At 40.7% G+C, this 20,733-nt stretch overlaps 1 protein-coding gene across 18 annotated transcripts in view; it reads left to right on the top strand.

Annotated features, from left to right (window-relative positions):
• LOC133568754 (receptor-type tyrosine-protein phosphatase F-like) overlaps positions 1 to 20,733 on the top strand; it is a 621,387-nt gene that overhangs the window by 388,548 nt on the left and 212,106 nt on the right. For 11 of the 18 annotated variants that reach the window (XM_061920870.1, XM_061920869.1, XM_061920885.1 and 8 more), the window contains 2 exons: positions 7,210 to 7,398; positions 15,393 to 15,410. In XM_061920870.1, coding sequence (XP_061776854.1) covers positions 7,210 to 7,398; positions 15,393 to 15,410 — 207 coding nt within the window. The remainder of the gene's footprint in view (positions 1 to 7,209; positions 7,399 to 15,392; positions 15,411 to 20,733) is intronic. The other 7 variants (XM_061920884.1, XM_061920881.1, XM_061920879.1 and 4 more) reach the window with 1 other exon arrangement.

The raw sequence follows: 20,733 nt of genomic DNA, 5'->3' as shown, positions 1-20,733 counted from the left end.
TGTCGAGCACTAATAAGAGAGCTACAGTATTTATTCACGTAGCTCGCCGTAGTCAGTCTGGCTTCATTGTTTGCTTCATGCTACAAGTTACGATTGGTTATTCCCTTGATTCTTGATTCTGGTTCCTGCGCTGAGCTTCGCCATAGCTTCCCATGCTATCGGCCGGCTTTTCGGTTTATTCTTGATTGATTTATGGAAAATAAATCATCCTCTTACCTGCACGCTTTGTCCGGAGTGGTCCGTCTGCATCCCGAGGGAAGGAACCCCGCATCTAGATGCGACCCACACGGAATAATCTGCTCGTGTTGCAAAAGCCCACTAAATTCCCAGTGAAAACACCCCAGATTTCACAGCTCACTCGCCATTCAAAGAAACGTGAGATTCAGGTGTAATCTTTGTCGCCCATGCTGCTCGCCTCTTTGGATTTATTGGTTTCCATGGGGATTAATTAGGTTCACCTGCCTCTGGTTAGTTGTCGGCAAGCTCACCTGCTGTCGAGCACTAAAAAGAGAGCTATTTATTCACGTTGCTCGCCGTACTCAGTCTGGCTTCATTGTCTGCTTCATGCTACAAGCTACATTTGGTTATTCCTGTTATTCTTGATGCTTCTTCCTGCGCTAAGCTTCGCCATTGCTTCCCATGCTATTGGCACGCTTTTCTGTTTATTCTTGTTTTGTTGATTGATTTATGGAAAATAAATCATCCTCTCACCTGCACGCTTTGTCCGGAGTGGTCCGTCTGCATCCCGAGGGAAGGAACCTCGCAGCAACACGGAATAATCTGCTCGTGTTGCGAAAACCCACTAAATTCCCAGTGAAAACACCCCAGATTTCACAGCTATTCAAAGAAACGTCAGGTTCAGGTGTAATCTTTGTCGCCCACGCCGCTGGCCCCTTTTGATTTATTCCCTGTTTGTTCTCTGCTGATGTGACCAAACCGCTGACTTGTATAATATCTCCATTTTGGGCTTTTTTTTTTTTACTGTTTGCTTTGCATTTTTCTCCCCCCACTCCAACAAGCCCCGACACACACTTGCCAATAATCTTAACCATAAATATTATATGGGCAGCAATACAACAGTGTTTGCTGTGAAATGTCCCTGTTTGACACTGCTGCACAAGGCTTACCAGTTGCTGCTCAAACAGTAAAGCATGGATTTTAGAAAAAAAACAAAAACAACTGCTTTCTATCTATAAAGCAGTAGCGGGACAACTTTTCTCAGTAATAAGTAACTTTTTGTGCGACTGATTCATCGCATCTTGACGCAATGGAGGCAACACGGAGTGCAGTACTTGGCTTCAGCCTTTGATTTAGGCTCAGCTGCGGCAATTGAACAGGAGAATTTGAGCTTTGGAGACTATTTATTTTCACTTTGTTGCCAGGACTTTGAATATAGATTAGGACAAAGGAAAAGGGCAGGGGAAGAATGTTGTTGAATATACTTCTTGCCTCACTTGTATTGATTCCCGTTAATCTTGGTACCGATATTGTCTGCCGAGTGAAGAAAACAATGTGGATTTGTTGTATGATCCATGTTTCATGTCCCGTTAGTAATAATTGATAACCGTCGACTTGCATCACAGACATACTGTAACAACCTGGTCGCATCGTTCTCCCAGGGATGCTTCGGACACAGCGCGCAGGTAGGAAATCGTTTATTTAAGCAAAAAAAACAGACTTTGACCAAACTAAAAGCGATAGCATGAGAGCTAGAAAACAAATAGCCTGGCGTGGAAGCTAGCAGGTAGCGGGCAGGAAAACAGAAGTTACTTGTTGTATGAAAACAAGTTAGGAAGCAAGACTGGGACGGCGTGGCGCAGTGGGAGAGTGGCCGTGCGCAACCCGAGGGTCCCTGGTTCAAATCCCACCTAGTACTAACCTCGTCACGTCCGTTGTGTCCCGAGCAAGACACTTCACCCTTGCTCCTGATGGGTGCTGGTTAGCGCCTTGCATGGCAGCTTTCTCCATCTGTGTGTGAATGTGTGTGTGAATGTGTAAATGTGGAAGTAGTGTTAAAGCGCTTTGAGTACCTTGAAGGTAGAAAAGCGCTATACAAGTACAACCCATTTATCATTTATAAGACTGACTGACTGGAGAAGGCAGGCTTAAATAATGACAGTAATCACAAAACAGGCGGCAGGTGAAAATAATGAGTAACTATGGAAACCAACCGAGAGGTGCACAAACAGGAACCGAAGTAGTCCAAAATCAACAGAAAACACAACCCTCCCGATTTCCCTGGAAGACTCGCGAATTTCAGTGCCCCTCCCGAAAATCGGGGGCAACAATTCTCCCGAATTTCTCCCGATTTCCACCCGGACAACAATATTGTGGGCGTGCCTTTAGCGTCCTCTCTCACCTGAAAAGGAGACTTTTATATATGTCTCATTTCTATCTACAACCCATAAAGTAGGCAGGCACGGAGCTACTTCCAGCCGGCACGTTAATCCACTGACACACAACATCCGGATTCCCATCATACATTGCTTCAAAACTATGGCAAGTAGTAATGTCCAAAAAACATAACAGAGACGATGCAGAAGAACAAAGAAGATGGTGATGACGAGTAAGAAGGAGTACACATGCAAGTTCCAAAGTGATCGAAAAAAAAAATTTCAGTTCATCCAGGACAGCTCGAAGAGGAAGGGTTACGCTGCCTGCAAATTTTGTAGATCAGACTTCTCCTTTGAACACGGTGGACGAACGGATATACTCATTCACGAACAGATTAAAAAACCCCATCTCCGGAATTCGGAGGTCTCAAAGTTGGCAAGTATGATCACAGAAGCAATAAGAAATACTAAACATGATCCACTAAGTCAAAGTCCAAGGCTTGCTCCTGTCTACAGTTAGTCATGCTAGCTTCCGTCTAGCATCACAGAGGCAACAAGAAAGTCTCAAAAATAAGCAGCTAAGTCAAAACCCAAGTCGGGCTCGCTCGCTAGTGCTCGAAGATGCGTGCGCGATGCGTTTTTGCGATGCAATCAGTACAATTGTTTCCTCCTCCCCGTTATTCGTGATAGCTGCCGCCTAGCATCATCTCAACAGGAAAGTGTTATGTATACAGGGGGAGTAGTGACGGCACAGTTCTACAAGGGGGTGATGTTACTCTATGTTTTATTATCAATCAATCAATCAATGTTTACTTATATAGCCCTAAATCACTAGTGTCTCAAAGGGCTGCACAAACCACCACGACATCCTCGGTAGGCCCACATAAGGGCAAGGAAAACTCACACCCAGTGGGACATCGGTGACAATAATGATCCAGTGGGACGTCTGTGACAATAATGATTATGAGATATATATATATATATATATATATATATATATATATATATATATATATATATATATATATATATATATATATATATATATATATACATATATATACAGTGGGGCAAAAAGGAATTAGTCAGCCAGCGATTGTGCAAGTTCTCCCACTTAAAATGATGACAGAGGTCTGTAATGTTCATCATAGGTACACTTCAACTGTGAGAGACAGAATGTGAAAAAAAAAAATCCAGGAATTGACATTGTAGGAATTTTAAAGAATTTATTTGTAAATTATGGTGGAAAATAAGTATTTGTTAACCATTCAAAGCTTTCATTTATGGAAGGAGGTTTTGGCTCAAAATCTCACGATACATGGCCCCATTCATTCTTTCCTTAACACGCACCTGAATTCGATTGTGGCGCCTCCTTGCCGCCATCTTGGGCAGGGCTGCCGCGTACCCTGCCCCGCCGTCCGCCCGTCGGCTGCGCCTCTCCACACATAGGACTAAGTTCTATGTGTGTTATCATGAATTGATTAACGTGGACCCCGACTTAAACAAGTTGAAAAACTTATTCGGGTGTTACCATTTAGTGGTCAATTGTACGGAATATGTACTGTACTGTGCAATCTACTAATAAAAGTATCAATCAACCAATCTGGCCAGGGTTATTGGGTTCACTGGTCCTTATACCGCTCGTCATCATCAGTACCAAGTGTGCTGATTGCTGATCGCCCACATGCCGAGCAGGGGCGTGTCTAGGCGCGCTGCCACCGGAGAAAAGCGGAGTCGAGCCCGCGCCGTGACAGAATCACTCAAAATGATCCGCCAAGTCAAAGCACAAGTCACGCTCACTAATGCTGGAGTACCTTTGCGCAATGTATGGGTGTAATACAACCATTACGATGTGTTCTTCCTGCCGGTTCTTCACGATTACCACCATGTACGATATCCTGTAAATCAACAGAACGAGAGTTTGCGATCCGCGCCAGTTTTTCTTTCACGCGTGTTTCCATTCATGTCTTTTCATTCTAGTGCTTCCATTCATGCGCTGCGGATGCCTCCTCGTCCTCCAACCTTGACGTTGAGACACTCGGCACTGAGAGCTCGACACTTAAGTCGTCTTCTAAGCGCAGAACGGGCCTGAACTGTTTGCATGCAAATATCAAGTAAACAGTGTGCGCATTGTATGACACGGCGTGTACCAGTGGGTGTGTTGCGGGTGTAACAAAAGCGGTGCAGGACGCCATGTTCCAATGAGGTTTTGAACGCTGACTTGTCACCATGGAGACAATCATTTCCCTCCACATTTATGACATCATATGCTCTATCCATTCACGGTGGCAGAGGGGTTAGTGCGTCTGCCTCACAATACGAAGCTCCTGCAGTCCTGGGTTCAAATCCAGGCTCGGGATCTTTCTGTGTGGAGTTTGCATGTTCTCCCCGTGAATGCGTGGGTTCCCTCTGGGTACTCCGGCTTCCTCCCACTTCCAAAGACATGCACCTGGGGATAGGTTGATTGGCAACACTAAATTGGCCCTAGTGTGTGAATGTGAGTGTGAATGTTGTCTGTCTATCTGTGTTGGCCCTGCGATGAGGTGGCGACTTGTCCAAGGTGTACCCTGCCTCCCGCCCGATTGTAGCTGAGATAGGCGCCAGCGCCCCCCGCCACCCCGAAAGGGAATAAGCGGTAGAAAATGGATGGATGGATGGATGCTCTATCCATATTGTGTTGTAGAAAATGCATAATGCAAGTCCCTGACTAGATCAGATCCAACGTTAACTGAAACAAACGTGTCTGCTTCTTCGTTCCTGGTTCAATCCCCACCGTCCGTTGTGTCCGTTTTCCCACCTTCCTCACAGGGCGCATAGATGTCAGGTTCAAACACCAAATTATCTTTTTAACGAGACAGAAAGCAAGGAATCAAGCAGAGACAGAGTTGAATTTTGCTCATGAGGAGAGACGTATCGGGCTGTACACTCAGTTTTGAAGGTAGAAAAGAGCTATACAAGTACAACCCATTTACCATTGGCAAACTGGCCCCAAACTCAGCCCCCTCCAAACCCATAGGAGCTTAATTTGGGAGTGACTCATCCTCTCCCACATGTTTACCTTTTCCCACCTTCCTCACAGGGCACATAGATGTCAGGTTCAAACACCAAACTATCTATTAAACGAGACAGGCAGCAAGGAATCAAGCAGAGACAGAGTTGAATTTTGCTCATGAGGAGAGACGTATCGGGCTGTACACTCAGTTTTGAAGGTAGAAAAGCATTATAAAGTATAATCCATTTATCATTGGCAAACTGGTCCCAAACTCAGCCCCCTCCAAACCCATAGGAGTTTAATTTGGGAATGACTCATCCTCTCCCACAGGTCTACCTTTTCCCACCTTCCTCACAGGGCGCATAGATGTCAGGTTCAAACACCAAACTATCTATTAAACGAGACAAAAAGCGAGGAATGAAGCAGAGACAGAGTTGAATTTTGCTCATGAGGAGAGACGTATCGGGCTGTACACTCAGTTTTGAAGGTAGAAAAGCATTATAAAGTATAAACCATTTATCATTGGCAAACTGGCCCCAAACTCAGCCCCCTCCAAACCCATTGGAGTTTAATTTGGGAATGACTCATCCTCTCCCACAGGTCTACCTTTTCCCACCTTCCTCACAGGGCGCATAGATGTCACGTTCAAACACCAAACTATCTATTAAACGAGACAGGCAGCAAGGAATCAACCAGCGACAGAGTTGAATTTTGCTCATGAGGAAAGACGTATCGGGCTGTACACTCAGTTTTGAAGGTAGAAAAGCGCTATACAAGTTTAACCCATTTACTATTGGCAAACTGGCCCAAAACTCAGCCCCCTCCAAACCCATAGGAGTTTAATTTGGGAGTGACTCATCCTCTCCCACATGTCTACCTTTTCCCACCTTCCTCACAGGGCGCATAGATGGCAGGTTCAAACACCAAACTATCTATTAAACGAGACAGGCAGCAAGGAATCAAGCAGAGACAGAGTTGAATTTTGCTCATGAGGAGAGACGTATCGGGCTGTACACTCAGTTTTGAAGGTAGAAAAGCATTATAAAGTATAAACCATTTATCATTGGCAAACTGGTCCCAAACTCAGCCCCCTCCAAACCCATAGGAGTTTAATTTGGGAATGACTCATCCTCTCCCACAGGTCTACCTTTTCCCACCTTCCTCACAGGGCGCATAGATGTCAGGTTCAAACACCAAACTATCTATTAAACGAGACAAAAAGCGAGGAATGAAGCAGAGACAGAGTTGAATTTTGCTCATGAGGAGAGACGTATCGTGCTGTACACTCAGTTTTGAAGGTAGAAAAGCGCTATAAAAGTATAACCCATTTATCATTGGAAAACTGGCCCCAAACTCAGCCCCCTCCAAACCCATAGGAGTTTAATTTGGGAATGACTCATTCTCTCCCACATGTCTACCTTTTCCCACCTTCCTCACAGGGCCCATAGATGTCAGGTTCAAATGCCAAACTATCTATTAAACGAGACAGAAAGCAAGGAATCAAGCAGAGACAGAGTTGAATTTTGTTCATGAGGAGAGACGTATCGGGCTGTACACTCATTTTTGAAGGTAGAAAAGCGCTATACAAGTATAACCCATTTACCACTGGCAACCTGGCCCCAAACTCAGCCCCCTCCAAACCCATAGGAGTTTATTTTGGGAATGACTCATTCTCTCCCACATGTCTACCTTTTCCCACCTTCCTCACAGGGCGCATAGATATCAGGTTCAAACACCAAACTATCTATTAAACGAGACAGGAAGCAAGGAATCAAGCACAGACAGAGTTGAATTTTGCTCATGAGGAGAGACGTATCAGGCTGAACACTCAGTTTTGACGGTAGAAAAGCGCGATACAAGTTTAACGCATTTACCATTTTGCAGAGAACCAGATCCCCCACGGCTTCCCGACCATCGACATGGGCCCCCAGTTGAAGGTGGTGGAACGGACTAGAACCGCCACCATGTTGTGTGCGGCCAGCGGAAACCCCGACCCAGAGATTTCCTGGTTCAAGGACATGCTTCCCGTGGACATCAGCACCAGCAATGGACGCATCAGACAGCTTCACTCAGGTAACGGTCGTACATTGTCTTGTTTTTTATTTCATTTGTACGTACAATAACAATTATGAGAAAAACTTTAGCTACATTCTAAAATGACGTATTTGTTGTTGTTGTTGTTGCGATGAATCACTACTCCAACTATCTTTCCACACGATGGACAAGACAATAAAAGAACCAATCTATCGGTCCCTCCATCAAAAATTTTTACCAATCCCCACGTTTTATCCTCGCAACTCCGATGCCAACTTCCTGCCCAGTTTTGGTTCTATCTGTGTCATGGTCGCCTTCTCCGAGCGGCGCTCAAACACACGTCAACTGTCTCGGGGAGACCAGATGCAATGGACGTGGAGTGGGTCTAGCATAATAGTGTGAGAGTCCAGTCCATAGTGGGTCTAACATAATAGTGTGAGAGTCCAGTCCATAGTGGGTCTAACATAATAGTGTGAGAGTCCAGTCCATAGTGGGTCTAACATAATAGTGTAAGAGTCCAGTCCATAGTGGGTCTAACATAATAGTGTGAGAGTCCAGTCCATAGTGGGTCTAACTTAATAGTGTGAGAGTCCAGTTCATAGTGGATCTAGCATAATAGTGAGAATCCAGTCCATAGTGGATCTAACATAATAGTGTGAGAGTCCAGTCCATAGTGGATCTAACATAATAGTGTGAGAGTCCAGTCCATAGTGGATCCAACATAATAGTGTGAGAGTCCAGTCCATAGTGGGTCTAGCATAATAGTGAGAGTCCAGTCCATAGTGGATCCAGTCCATAGTGGATATAGTTAATAGTGTGAGATTCCAGTCCATAGTGGGTCTAACATAATAGTGTGAGAGTCCAGTCCATAGTGGGTCTAGCATAATAGTGAGAGTCCAGTCCATAGTGGATCTAGCATAATAGTGAGGATCCAGTCCATAGTGGATCTAATTAATAGTGTGAGATTCCAGTCCATAGTGGATCTAAAGTAATAGTGAGAGTCCAGTCCATAGTGGAGCTAACATAATAGTGAGAGTCCAGTCCATAGTGGATCTAACATAATAGTGAGAGTCCAGTCCATAGTGGATCTAACGTAATAGTGAGAGTCCAGTCCATAGTGGATCTAACATAATAGTGTGAGTCCAGTCCATAGTGGGTCTAGCGTAATAGTGAGAGTCCAGTCCATAGTGGATCTAACATAATAGTGTGAGAGTCCAGTTCATAGTGGATCTAACATAATAGTGAGAATCCAGTCCATAGTGTATCTAGTTAATAGTGTGAGATTCCAGTCCATAGCTGATCTAACGTAATAGTGTGAGAGTCCAGTCCATAGTGGATCTAACATAATAGTGTGAGAGTCCAGTCCATAGTGGATCTAACGAAATAGTGAGAAACCAGGCCATAGTAGATCTAGTTAATAGTGTGACAGTCCAGCCATTAGTGTATCTACCATAATAGTGTGAGTCCAGTCCATAGTGGGTCTAGCGTAATAGTGAGAGTCCAGTCCATAGTGGATCTAACATAATAGTGTGAGAGTCCAGTTCATAGTGGATCCAGCATAATAGTGAGAATCCAGTCCATAGTGGATCGAGTTAATAGTGTGAGATTCCAGTCCATAGTGGATCTAACGTAATAGTGAGAGTCCAGTCCATATTGGATCTAACATAATAATGTGAGAGTCCAGTCCATAGTGGATCTAACATAATAGTGTGAGAGTCCAGTCCATAGTGGATCTAACCTAATAGTGAGCGCCCAATCCATAGTGGATCTAGTTAATGGTGTGACAGTCCAGCCATTAGTGTATCTACCATTATAGTGTGAGTCCAGTCCATAGTGGGTCTAGCGTAATAGTGAGAGTCCAGTCCATAGTGGATCTAACATAATAGTGGGAGTCCAGTCCATAGTGGATCTAACGTAATAGTGAGAGCCCAGTCCATAGTGGATCTAGTTAATAGTGTGACAGTCCAGCCATTAGTGTATCTACCATAATAGTGTGAGTCCAGTCCATAGTGGGTCTAGCGTAATAGTGAGAGTCCAGTCCATAGTGGATCTAACATAATAGTGAGAGTCCAGTCCTTAGTGGATCTAACATAATAGTGAGACTCCAGTCCATAGGGATCTAACATAATAGTAAGAGTCCACTCCATAGTGGACCTAGCATAATAGTGAGAGTCCAATCCATAGTGGATCTGGAAACCATCCCGAGCGGAGACGGGTAAGCAGTGCAGAGATATCCCCAATTGATGCACGGGCGACGGGTCTAACCCGGGTCCCGACTCTGGACATCCAGCACTACATCCATGGCCAGTGCACCTATGCCCCCCTCTCCCTTGTGGAGAAAAGAAACGGCAGATCAACTGGTCTAAAAAGGCTTTCAATTTAAAGGCTAGAGTATACAAATAAGTTTTAAGATTGGACTTAAATGCTTCTACTGAGGTAGCATCTCTAATTGTTACCGGTAGAACATTCCAGAGTACTGGAGCCCCAATAGAAAACGCTCTATAGCCCGCAGACTTTTTTTGGGCTCTGGGAATCACTAATAAGCCGGAGTTCTTTTAAGGGAGTTTTTTTGCCGGGACATATGGTACAATACAATCAGCAAGATAGGATGGAGCTAGACCGTGTAGTATTTTATACGGAAGTAGTAAAACCTTAAAGTGCACAGGAAGCCCGTGCTGGTGAGCCAGTATAGGTATATATATATATTAAGGCATATACAGTATATGTATATATGTATGTATATATGTATATAAAGGTATATACAGTATAGGTATATATGTATGTATATATGTATATAAAGGTATATACAGTATAGGTATATATGTATGTATATATGTATATAAAGGTATATACAGTATAGGTATATATGTATGTATATATGTATATAAAGGTATATACAGTACAGGCCTAATATGATCAATCTTTTTTGTTCTTGTCAAAAGTCTAGCAGCCACATTTTGTACCAACTGTAATCTTTTAATGCTAGACATGGGGAGACTTGAAAAAAAGGAGACATAATGAAGGCATGAATAATGATGAGCAGGTGATTCAGCCTCAAAACATTGCAAGTTTTCCCTCAACTTTCTACATAATGCCGCAAATTCAAACATTTTTTTTCCACATTGCCAAAAAGAAGCCCGAGACCTACTTTTGTGTCCAACAATGCAATGAACATAATCTCCTTGGCGGAGTAGAAATGTGCAATCAGAGCACAACCAGCTCAGGTGTATTCTCTATTGTTTTTGCCCCCGTCTTTTTTCTTTGCTTTAATCCTGATTGAATTAATCCCACGCCGAGATTAAGATTAGTTTTAATTCAGAGGTCGATGTCTGCCGCCTTCAAAAGCAGGTCGGCAGCACAAGACAAAAGCAACGTGGTGAATTAAGACCACCAACCCGGTGGTTTTTTCTTCGATAGCAAATAAGGAAAAAAATCTATTTTGATCGTGTGAGAATTCTTTACTGTTTGTTCTCTCAGCAGAATTTAAATACACTGTAAAAAGTCAGTGTTCAAAAACATTTTTTTTTTTTTTTTTTTTTTTTTTTGAGCTGATACCAATAAGTTCCGGTTCTCAAGACCGATACAGATATCTGATAACATGTTTATAGTTAGTATTTTTTTAAGTAGATTTAAGTGTAGTCCGTGCACACCTTTTATGCCACCGGCTTTGGGGCAGATTATTTAATAATACATGTTATCGTTTTTTATTGCTGTATTTCTTTTTTTGGAGCTGATACCAATACGTTCCTGCGTCTCAAGACCGATACAGATAACTAATAACATGTTTATAGCTGTTATTTTTTTTAAATGTAGATTTAAGTGTAGTCCGTGCACACCTTTTATGCCACCGACTTTGGGGCAGATTTTTTTAATAAATATACATGTTATCGTTTTTATTGACGTTTTCTTGGAGCTGATACCAATAAGTTCCTGTTTCTCAAGTCCGATACAGATAACTAACAACTTGTTTTTAGCTATCACTTTTTAAATGTAGATTTAAGTGTAGTTTGTGCACACCTTTTATGTGACCTATTTTGTGGCAGATTTTTTAATAATAATACATGTTATCATTTTTTTATTGACATTATTTTAGAGCTGATACCAATACGTTCCTGCGTCTCAAGACCGATACAGATAACTAATAACACGTTTATAGCTGTTTTTTTATTTTTAAATGTAGATTTAAGTGTAGTCCGTGCACACCTTTTATGCCACCGGCTTTGGGGCAGATTTTTTAATAATAATACATGTTATCGTTTTTATTGACATTATTTTTTCTTTTTTGAGCTGATACCAATACGTTCCTGCGTCTCAAGACCGATACAGATAACTAATAACATGTTTATAGCTATTATTTTTTAAATATAGATTTAAGTGAAATATTGGCACACCTTTTATGCGACCGGCTTTGAGGCAGCTTCTTTAATAATAATTATAAGTGTTATCGTTTTTTATTGACATTTTTTTGTGGAGCTGATACCAATAAGTTCTTGCGTCTCAAGACCGATACAGATAACTAATAACACTTTTATGTAGCTATTATTTTTTAAATGTAGATTTAAGTGTAGTCCGTGCACACCTTTTATGCCACCGGCTTTGGGGCAGATTTTTTAATAATACATGTTATCGTTTTTTATTGACATTATTTTAGAGCTGATACCAATAACTTCCTGTTGCTCAAGTCCGATACAGATAAGTAATAACTTGTTTATATCTAATATTTTTGAAATGTAGTTTCATGCGACCGGCTTTGGGGCAGCTTCTTTAATAATTAAAACATGTTATCGTTTTTATTGACATTACCTTTTTTTTAGCTGATACCAATAACTTCCTGTTTCTCAAGTCCGATACAGATAACTAAAAACACAGCTGTTATTTTTTTTAAATGTAGATTTAAGTGTAGTCCGTGCACACCTTTTATGCCACCGGCTTTGGGGCAGCTTCTTTAATAATAATACACGTTATCGTTTTTTATTGCTGTATTTTTTTGGGGGGGGAGCTGATACCAATAAGTTCCTGCGTCTCAAGACCGATACAGACAACTAATAACACGTTTATAGCTGTTATTTTTTTAATTTAGATTTAAGTGTAGTTTGTGCACACCTTTTATGCGACCGGCTTTGGGGCAGCTTCTTTAATAATAATACATGTTATCGTTTTTTATTGACATTATTTTAGAGCTGATACCAATAAGTTCCTGCTTCTCAAGACCAATACAGACAACTAATAACACTTTTATGTAGCTATTATTTTTTAAATGTAGATTTAAGTGTAGTCCGTATACACCTTTTATGCGACCTATTTTGGGGCAGATTTTTTAATAATACATGTTATCGTTTTTTTATTGACATTATTTTAAAGCTGATACCGATACGTTCCTGCGTCTCAAGACCGATACAGATAACTAATAACACTTTTATGTAGCTATTATCTTTTTAAATATAGATTAAAGTGTAGTCCGTGCACACCTTTTATGCCACCAGCTTTGGGGCAGCTTCTTTAATAATAATACATGTTATCGTTTTTAATTGACATTATTTTTTGTGGAGCTGATACCAATAAGTTCCTGCGTCTCAAAGCTGATACAGATAACTAATAACACGTTTATAGCTGTTATTTTTTTTAAATGTAGATTTAAGTGTAGTTTGTGCACACCTTTTATGCGACCGGCTTTGGGGCAGCTTCTTTTATAATAATACATGTTATCGTTTTTATTGACATTTTTTTTTCCTTTTGTGGAGCTGATACCAAAAGGTTCTTGCATCTCAAGACCGATACAGATAACTAATAACACTTTTATAGGTATTATTTTTTTTAATGTAGATTTAAGTGTAGTCCGTGCACACCTTTTATGCGACCGGCTTTGGGGCAGCTTCTTTTGTCTCGTAATGACTCTGGCCTTTCAGGTGGCTGACAAGGTTTGATGTGTTGAAGCGTGATGTTTTTCTTTGTTTTTCCTGCTTGCAGAACATTTGTGCAAATAACAGGTGGCAAGTAAAAACAGTAAAAAAAAAAAGTCACACGTGGTCGACGCCAGGTTTGTTTACAATGAGCTCAGGGGAGACGCGGGTTAGAAAAAGGGAGCGCTTGATTTCTTCACCATAACCCACTTAACAGCACGGGTAATCTCACCTCAAAGGAGCCTTTTTTTTTTTTCAGTTAACTGAGCTATTTTTATGTTATCGGATTTATTGGTATGACGTCATAATTCTTTATCCGGTGCACACCTAACTAGGTTTCATTAAAAACATTTTGGCATTAAGTCAACTTGTGTATATTTTTATTATTATTATTATTATGATTAGTGGCCACATAAGTGTAAAAATAAGTTAACTTATGTATATTAGTGGTCATGTTGTTTGTTATTATTAATATTATTATTATTATCAGCAGTCATGCAAGTGTAAAATAAGTAAACTTTTGTATAGTATTATTATTATTTGTATTATTATTATTATTATTAATAGCGGTCATGCAAGTGTAGAATATGTCAACTTTTGTATATTATTAGTTTTATTATCTGTGTTCATGCAAGTGTAAAAATAAGTAAACCTCTGTATATTATTGTTGTTATTATTATTATTATGAGGTCATGCAAGTGTAAAAACAAGTAAATATTTGTATATTATTATAATTTGTATTATTATTATAATTATGAGGGGTCATACAAGTGTAAAAATAAGTTAACTCCTGTATAGTAGTGGTCATGTTGTTTGTTGTTATTATTATTATTATTATTATTATTATTAGCTGTAATGCAAGTATAAAAATAAGTAAATATTTGTATATTATTATAATTTGTATTATTATTATAATTATAAGGGGACATACAAGTGTAAAAATAAGTTAACTCCTGTATAGTAGTGGTCATGTTGTTTGTTGTTATTATTATTATTATTATTAGCTGTAATGCAAGTATAAAAATAAGTAAATCTTTGTATATTATTATAATTTGTATTATTATTATAATTATAAGGGGACATACAAGTGTAAAAATAAGTTAACTTCTGTATATTAGTGGTCATGTTGCTTGTTGTTGTTATTATTATTATTATTATTAGCTGTAATGCAAGTATAAAAATAAGTAAATCTTTGTATATTATTATTATTACTATTATTATTAATAGCGGTCATGCAAGTGTAAAAATAAGTAAACTTTTGTGTACTATTAGTTTTATTATCTGTGTTCATGCAAGTGTAAAAATAAATAAACCTCCATATATTGTTATTATTATTGTTATTATTATTATGAGGGGTAATACAAGTGTAAAAATATTTTGAAGTTTTGTATATAATTTGTTAATATTATATTTGTTGATATTATAAGGGGACATACAAGTGTAAAAATAAGTTAACTTGTGTTTATTAGTGGTCATGTTGTTTGTTATTATTGTTATTATTATTATTAGTATTATTAGTATTATTAGCAGTCATGCAAGTGTAGAAATAAGTCAATGTTTTTATATTATTATTATTATTAATAGCGGTCATGCAAGTGTAAAAATAAGTAAACATCCGTATATTATTGTTGTTATTATTATTATTATGAGGGGTCATGCAAGTGTAAAAATAAGTAAATCTTTGTATATTATTATTATCATTATTATTATTATTATTATTATTATTATTATTATGAGGGGTAATACAAGTGTAAAAATAATTTAAAGTTTTGTATATAATTTGTTAATGTTATAAGGGGACATATAAGTGTAAAAATAAGTTAACTTCTGTATATAAGTGGTCATGTTGTTTGTTATTATTATTATTATTATTATTATTATTAGCAGTCATGCAAGTGTAGAAATAAGTCAACTTTTGTATATTATTATTATCATTATTGCTAGAAAAAAAGCAATAAAGTAGCAGATGTGATGCCACCTGCAAGAAGACAACCAGGTCTGAGTCGACATGTTGAAGTGTGATCACTTTTATACTTTGTGACGTTTCTTAACAGAATTGTTGTTTTCCTCCCACTGGTGATTAAAGTGGATTACTAACTCAGTGTCTCTTGTCTGGAAATGACTCCCACCTAGGTGGTACACCAATTAGAGGTAAGCACCCTGATGAAAAATGTGTTGGGTAAACATTCACATTTCTGCCATCCTGTTACGCAATCAATCAGACCCCCCCTCACCCGCCCTTGCACAAGCCCATCCCCCCCACCACCCGCACCACCCGCCCGCCACTTCTTCCACGTGTCCTCACTGTTCTGTGGTGAAGCAAACTCATGGTCTGTCCTGCATGGTCGCCAGCCCGCTCGTCATCGGGTGTTGTTGACGTCGGCTGTCCCGATCTGTTCCGTTCGCCAACTATTAGCTGAATATATCGCTTGAGTGAGCAATTTGACGTATTGTAGGCGGACCATTAAACCATAATAGTGTGAGTGTGAGTGAATTATATTTATATAGCGCTTTTCTCTACTGACTCAAAGCGCTTTACATAGTGAAACCCAATATCTAAGTTACATTTAAACCAGTGAGGGTGGCACTGGGAGCAGGTGGGTAAAGTGTTTTGCCCAAGGACACAACGGCAGTGACCAGGATGGGGAAAGCGGGAATCGAACCTAGAACCCTGAAGTTGCTGGCACGGCCGTTCTACCAACCGAGCTATACTGCCCCTGTGAGAGTCCAGTCCATAGTGGATCTAACATAATAGTGTGAGAGTCCAGTCCATAGTGGATCCAACATAATAGTGAGAGAGCCCAGTCCATAGTGGATCTAGTTAATAGTGTGAGAGTCCAGTCCATAGTGGATCTAACATAATAGTTTGAGTGTCCAGTCCATAGTGGATCTAACATAATAGTGAGAATCCAGTCCATAGTGGATCTAACATAATAGTGAGAGTCCAGTCCATAGTGGATCTAACATAATAGTGAGAGTCCAGTCCATAGTGGATCTAACATAATAGTTTGAGTGTCCAGTCCATAGTGGATCTAACATAATAGTGAGAGTCCAGTCCATAGTGGATCTAACATAATAGTTTGAGTGTCCAGTCCATAGTGGATCTAACATAATAGTGAGAGTCCAGTCCATAGTGGATCTAACATAATAGTATGAGATTCCAGTCCATAGTGGATCTAACATAATAGTGTGAGAGTCCAGTCCATAGTGGATCCAACATAATAGTGAAAGTCCAGTCCATAGTGGATCCAACATAATAGTGAAAGTCCAGTCCATAGTGGATCTAACATAATAGTGTGAGAGTCCAGTCCATAGTGGATCTAACTTGATAGTGAGAGTCCAGTCCATAGTGGATCTAGTTAATAGTGTGAGAGTCCAGTCCATAGTGGATCTAGTTAGTAGTGTGAGAGTCCAGTCCATAGTGGATCTAACTTGCTAGTGAGAGTCCAGTCCATAGTGGATCTAACATAATATTGTGAGAGTCCAGTCCATAGTGGATCTAACATAATAGTGTGGGAGTCCATTTCATAGTGGATCTAACCTTATGGTGAGAGTCCAGTCCATAGTGGATCTAACATAATAGTGAGAGAGTCCGGTCCATAGTGGATCTAACATAATAGTGAGAGTCCAGTCCATAGTGGATCTAGTTAATAGTGTGAGAGTCCAGTCCATAGTGGATCTAGTTAAATAGTGAGAGTCCAGTCCATAGTGGATCTAGTTAATAATGTGAGAGTCCAGCCCATAGTGGATTTAGTTTATAGTGTGAGATTCCAGTTCATAGTGGATCTAACCTAATGGTGAGAGTCTAGTCATTGTGGATCTAACATAATAGTGTGAGAGTCCAGTCCATAGTGGATCTAACATAATAGTGTGAGAGTCCAGTCCATATTGGATCCAACATAATAGAGTCCAGTCCATAGTGGATCCAACATATTAGAGTCCAGTCCATAGTGGATCCAACATAATAGAGTCCAGTCCATAGTGGATCCAACATATTAGAGTCCAGTCCATAGTGGATCCAACATATTAGAGTCCAGTCCATAGTGGATCTAACATAATAGTGAAAGTCAAATCCGTATTGGGACCAGCAGGGGATCATTTTGATTAGAGACAGGTCAGCAGTGCAGAGACGTCCCAAACTGGTGCACAGATGAGTGGTCCAGCCCGGGTCCCGACTTTGAACAGCTAGCGCATCATCTCTGGTCGCCTAATAACCTATCCGCGCAGGAGAGGGGGGGCAGAGCAGAAAATAGACGGCAGATCAACTGGTCTAAAAAGGGGGTCTATTTAAAGGCTAGAGTATAGAAATGAGTTTTAAGATGGGACTTAAATGCTTCTACTGAGGTAACATCTCCTCGGGCCGTGCGTTGGACAACCCGGGGTTTAAATGTTCAGTCACTCTGCGGGCCGAGCGTGGAGGAGATGCATTTTTTAAAGTGAAGGTCAGCTCCGTCCCAGGAGGCTCCTGCCTCGCCTCCAAATGGAAATACAGGCGGCATTAGCATAGGCGGCGTGCGGCGAGGCGCCTTGTGAAGATTGTTGATTTGGACTTCCTGTTGAACAATGGCGAGGTAAATAGTGGAGACGTTTGCGGGGGTAAGCAAGCTGCCCTCCATGTGCATGGGAGTAAAAAAAGAGAGCTTTGGCAGAATTACGCTAATTTGATTCCTCCGTGGAAACCGCGACCTTGCAGAGCGTCGACTGGAGTTCAACGAGTCGGAAATAAGTGACGGTATTTTTTATTTTTGTTGCAATTCTGTCAACTTAAAGGCCTACTGAAATGAGATTTTCTTATTTAAACGGGGATAGCAGGTCCATTCTATGTGTCATACTTGATCATTTCGCCATATTTTTGCTGAAAGGATTTAGTAGAGAACATCGATGATAAAGTTTGCAACTTTCGGTCGCTAATAAAAAAAGCCTTGCCTGTACCGGAAGTAGCAGACGATGTGCGCGTGACGTCACGGGTTGTGGAGCTCCTCACATCTGAACATTGTTTACAATCATGGCCACCAGCAGCGAGAGCGATTCGGACCGAGAAAGCGGCGATTTCACCATTAATTTGAGCGAGGATGAAAGATTTGTGGATGAGGAAAGTTAGAGTGAAGCACTAAAAAAAAAAGGGAAAAAAAGGCAACAGCTCCAGGCGGCGGCAGTGAAATGAATTATATTTATATAGCGCTTTTCTCAAGTGACTCAAAGCGCTTTACATAGTGACACCCAATATCTAGGTTACATTTAAACCAGTGTGGGTGGCACTGGGAGCAGGTGGGTAAAGTGTCTTGCCCAAAGACACAATGGCAGTAACTAGGATGGCACAAGTGGGAATCGAACCTCCAACCCTCAAGTTGCTGGCAAGGCCACTCTACCAACCGAGCTATGCCGCCCCAGTGGGAGCGATTCAGATGTTATTAGACGCATTTGCTAGGATCCATCCATTTCTACCGCTTATTCCCTTTAAGGGTCGCGGGGGGCGCTGGCGCCTATCTCAGCTACAATCGGGCGGAATGCGGGATACACCTTGGACAAGTCGCCACTTCATCACAGGGCCAACACAGATAATTCTGGAAAATCCCTCATCTGCGTATTGTGTTACTAGTGTTTTAGTGAGATTATAAAGTCATACATGAAAGTCGGGGGGCTGCGGTGAGAGAAGCCAATGGAGGAGCCAAGATCACAGCTGCCTTTTTGACGGATGCAGAAGGAGGTCGCATAATCCACTCAAGTCTCCGGTAAGAGCCGACTTAATATCACAATTGGTTGACATGTGGTAGAGAAACATGTTCGCTTGCCCGCTCTGCGTTAAAGCTTCACAACAAACAAAGAAACACCGGCAGTGTTTCGGTTGCTAAAGGCAGCTGCAATCCACCAACAGCATTCTTCTTTGACGTCTCCATTATTAATTGAAAAAATTGCAAAAGATTCAGCAACACAGATGTCCAAAATACTGTGTAATTATGCGATGAAAAGAGACGACTTTTAGCCGTGTGTGGTGCTGGGCTGAAATGTTCGCGTCAACATAAGCGTCATCATTCCGTGACGTTTTCAACAGGAAACTCCGCGGGAAATTTAAAATTGCAATTTAGTCAACTAAAAAGGCCGTATTGGCATGTGTTGCAATATTAATATTTCATCATTGATACAGTGGGGCCAAAAAGTATTTAGTCAGCCACCGATTGTGCAAGTTTTCCCACTTAAAATGATGACAGAGGTCTGTAATGTTCATCATAGGTACACTTCAACTGTGAGAGACAGAATGTGAAAAAAAAATCCAGGAATTCATATTGTAGGAATTTTAAAGATTTGTAAATGATGCTGGAAAATAAGTATTTGGTCAACCATTCAAAGCTCTCACTGATGGAAGGAGGTTTTGGCTCCAAATCTCACGATACATGGCCCCATTCATTCTTTCCTTAACACGAATCAATCGTCCTGTCCCCTTAGCAGAAAAAACAGCCCCAAAGCATGATGTTTCCACCCCCATGCTTCGCAGTAGGTATGGTGTTCTTGGGATGCAAATCAGTATTCTTCATCAATCGTCCTGTCCCCTTAGCACAGGGGTAGAGAACCTATGGCTCGCGAGCCAGATGTGGCTCTTTTGATGACTGCATCTGGCTCTCAAATACATCTGAGCTGACATTACTTAACACGATTAGTAATGAATAATTCCGCCAGTAATCGGTGTTAAAAATAACGTTTAACATATAAAACATTTTTATGCATTTTAATCCATCCATCCGTTTTCAACCGCACCTGTTCAATAAGTAAGAAGTCCATCCATCTATTCTCTACCGCTTGTCCCCTTTTGGGGTTGCTGGAGCCTATCTCAGCTGCATTTGGGCAGAAGGCGGTGTACACCCTGGACAAGTCGCCATCTCATCACAGGGCCAACACAGATAGACAGACGACATTTACACACTAGGGCCAATTTAGTGTTGCCAAATAAGTATTTTATTTATTATTGGTTAGCTTCAGAATAAAAATGATGTAAAATTTAAGACTTATACTCTAAAAATCTAGGTTTTACTTAAAAAATGCATGCATTTAGTTGTTTTCAGTGTTAAAATATATAAAATAAAATATATATATCTGGCTTTCATGGCTCTCTCAGCCAAAAAGGTTCCCGACCCCTGCCTTAGCAGAAAAACAGCCCCAAAGCATGATGTTTCCACCCCCATGCTTCACAGTAGGTGTGGTGTTCTTGGGATGCAACTCAGTATTCTTCTTCCTCCAAACACGACCAGTTGAGTTTATACCAAAATGTTCTATTTTGGTTTCATCTGACCACATGACATCCTCCCAATCCTCTGCTGTATCATCCATGTATCCATTTTGGTATAAACTCAACTGGTCGTGTTTGGAGGAAGAAGAATACTGAGTTGCATCCCAAGAACACCACACCTACTGTGAAGCATGGGGGTGGAAACATCATGCTTTGGGGCTGTTTTTCTGCTAAGGCAGGGGTAGGGAACCT

Source organism: Nerophis ophidion, linkage group LG14 (genome assembly GCF_033978795.1).
Source record: "Nerophis ophidion isolate RoL-2023_Sa linkage group LG14, RoL_Noph_v1.0, whole genome shotgun sequence".
NCBI classification, from domain to species: Eukaryota; Metazoa; Chordata; class Actinopteri; order Syngnathiformes; family Syngnathidae; genus Nerophis; species Nerophis ophidion.
The sequence above is the reverse complement of the archived record's forward strand: the minus strand, read 5'-3'. Positions and strand labels throughout refer to the sequence as shown.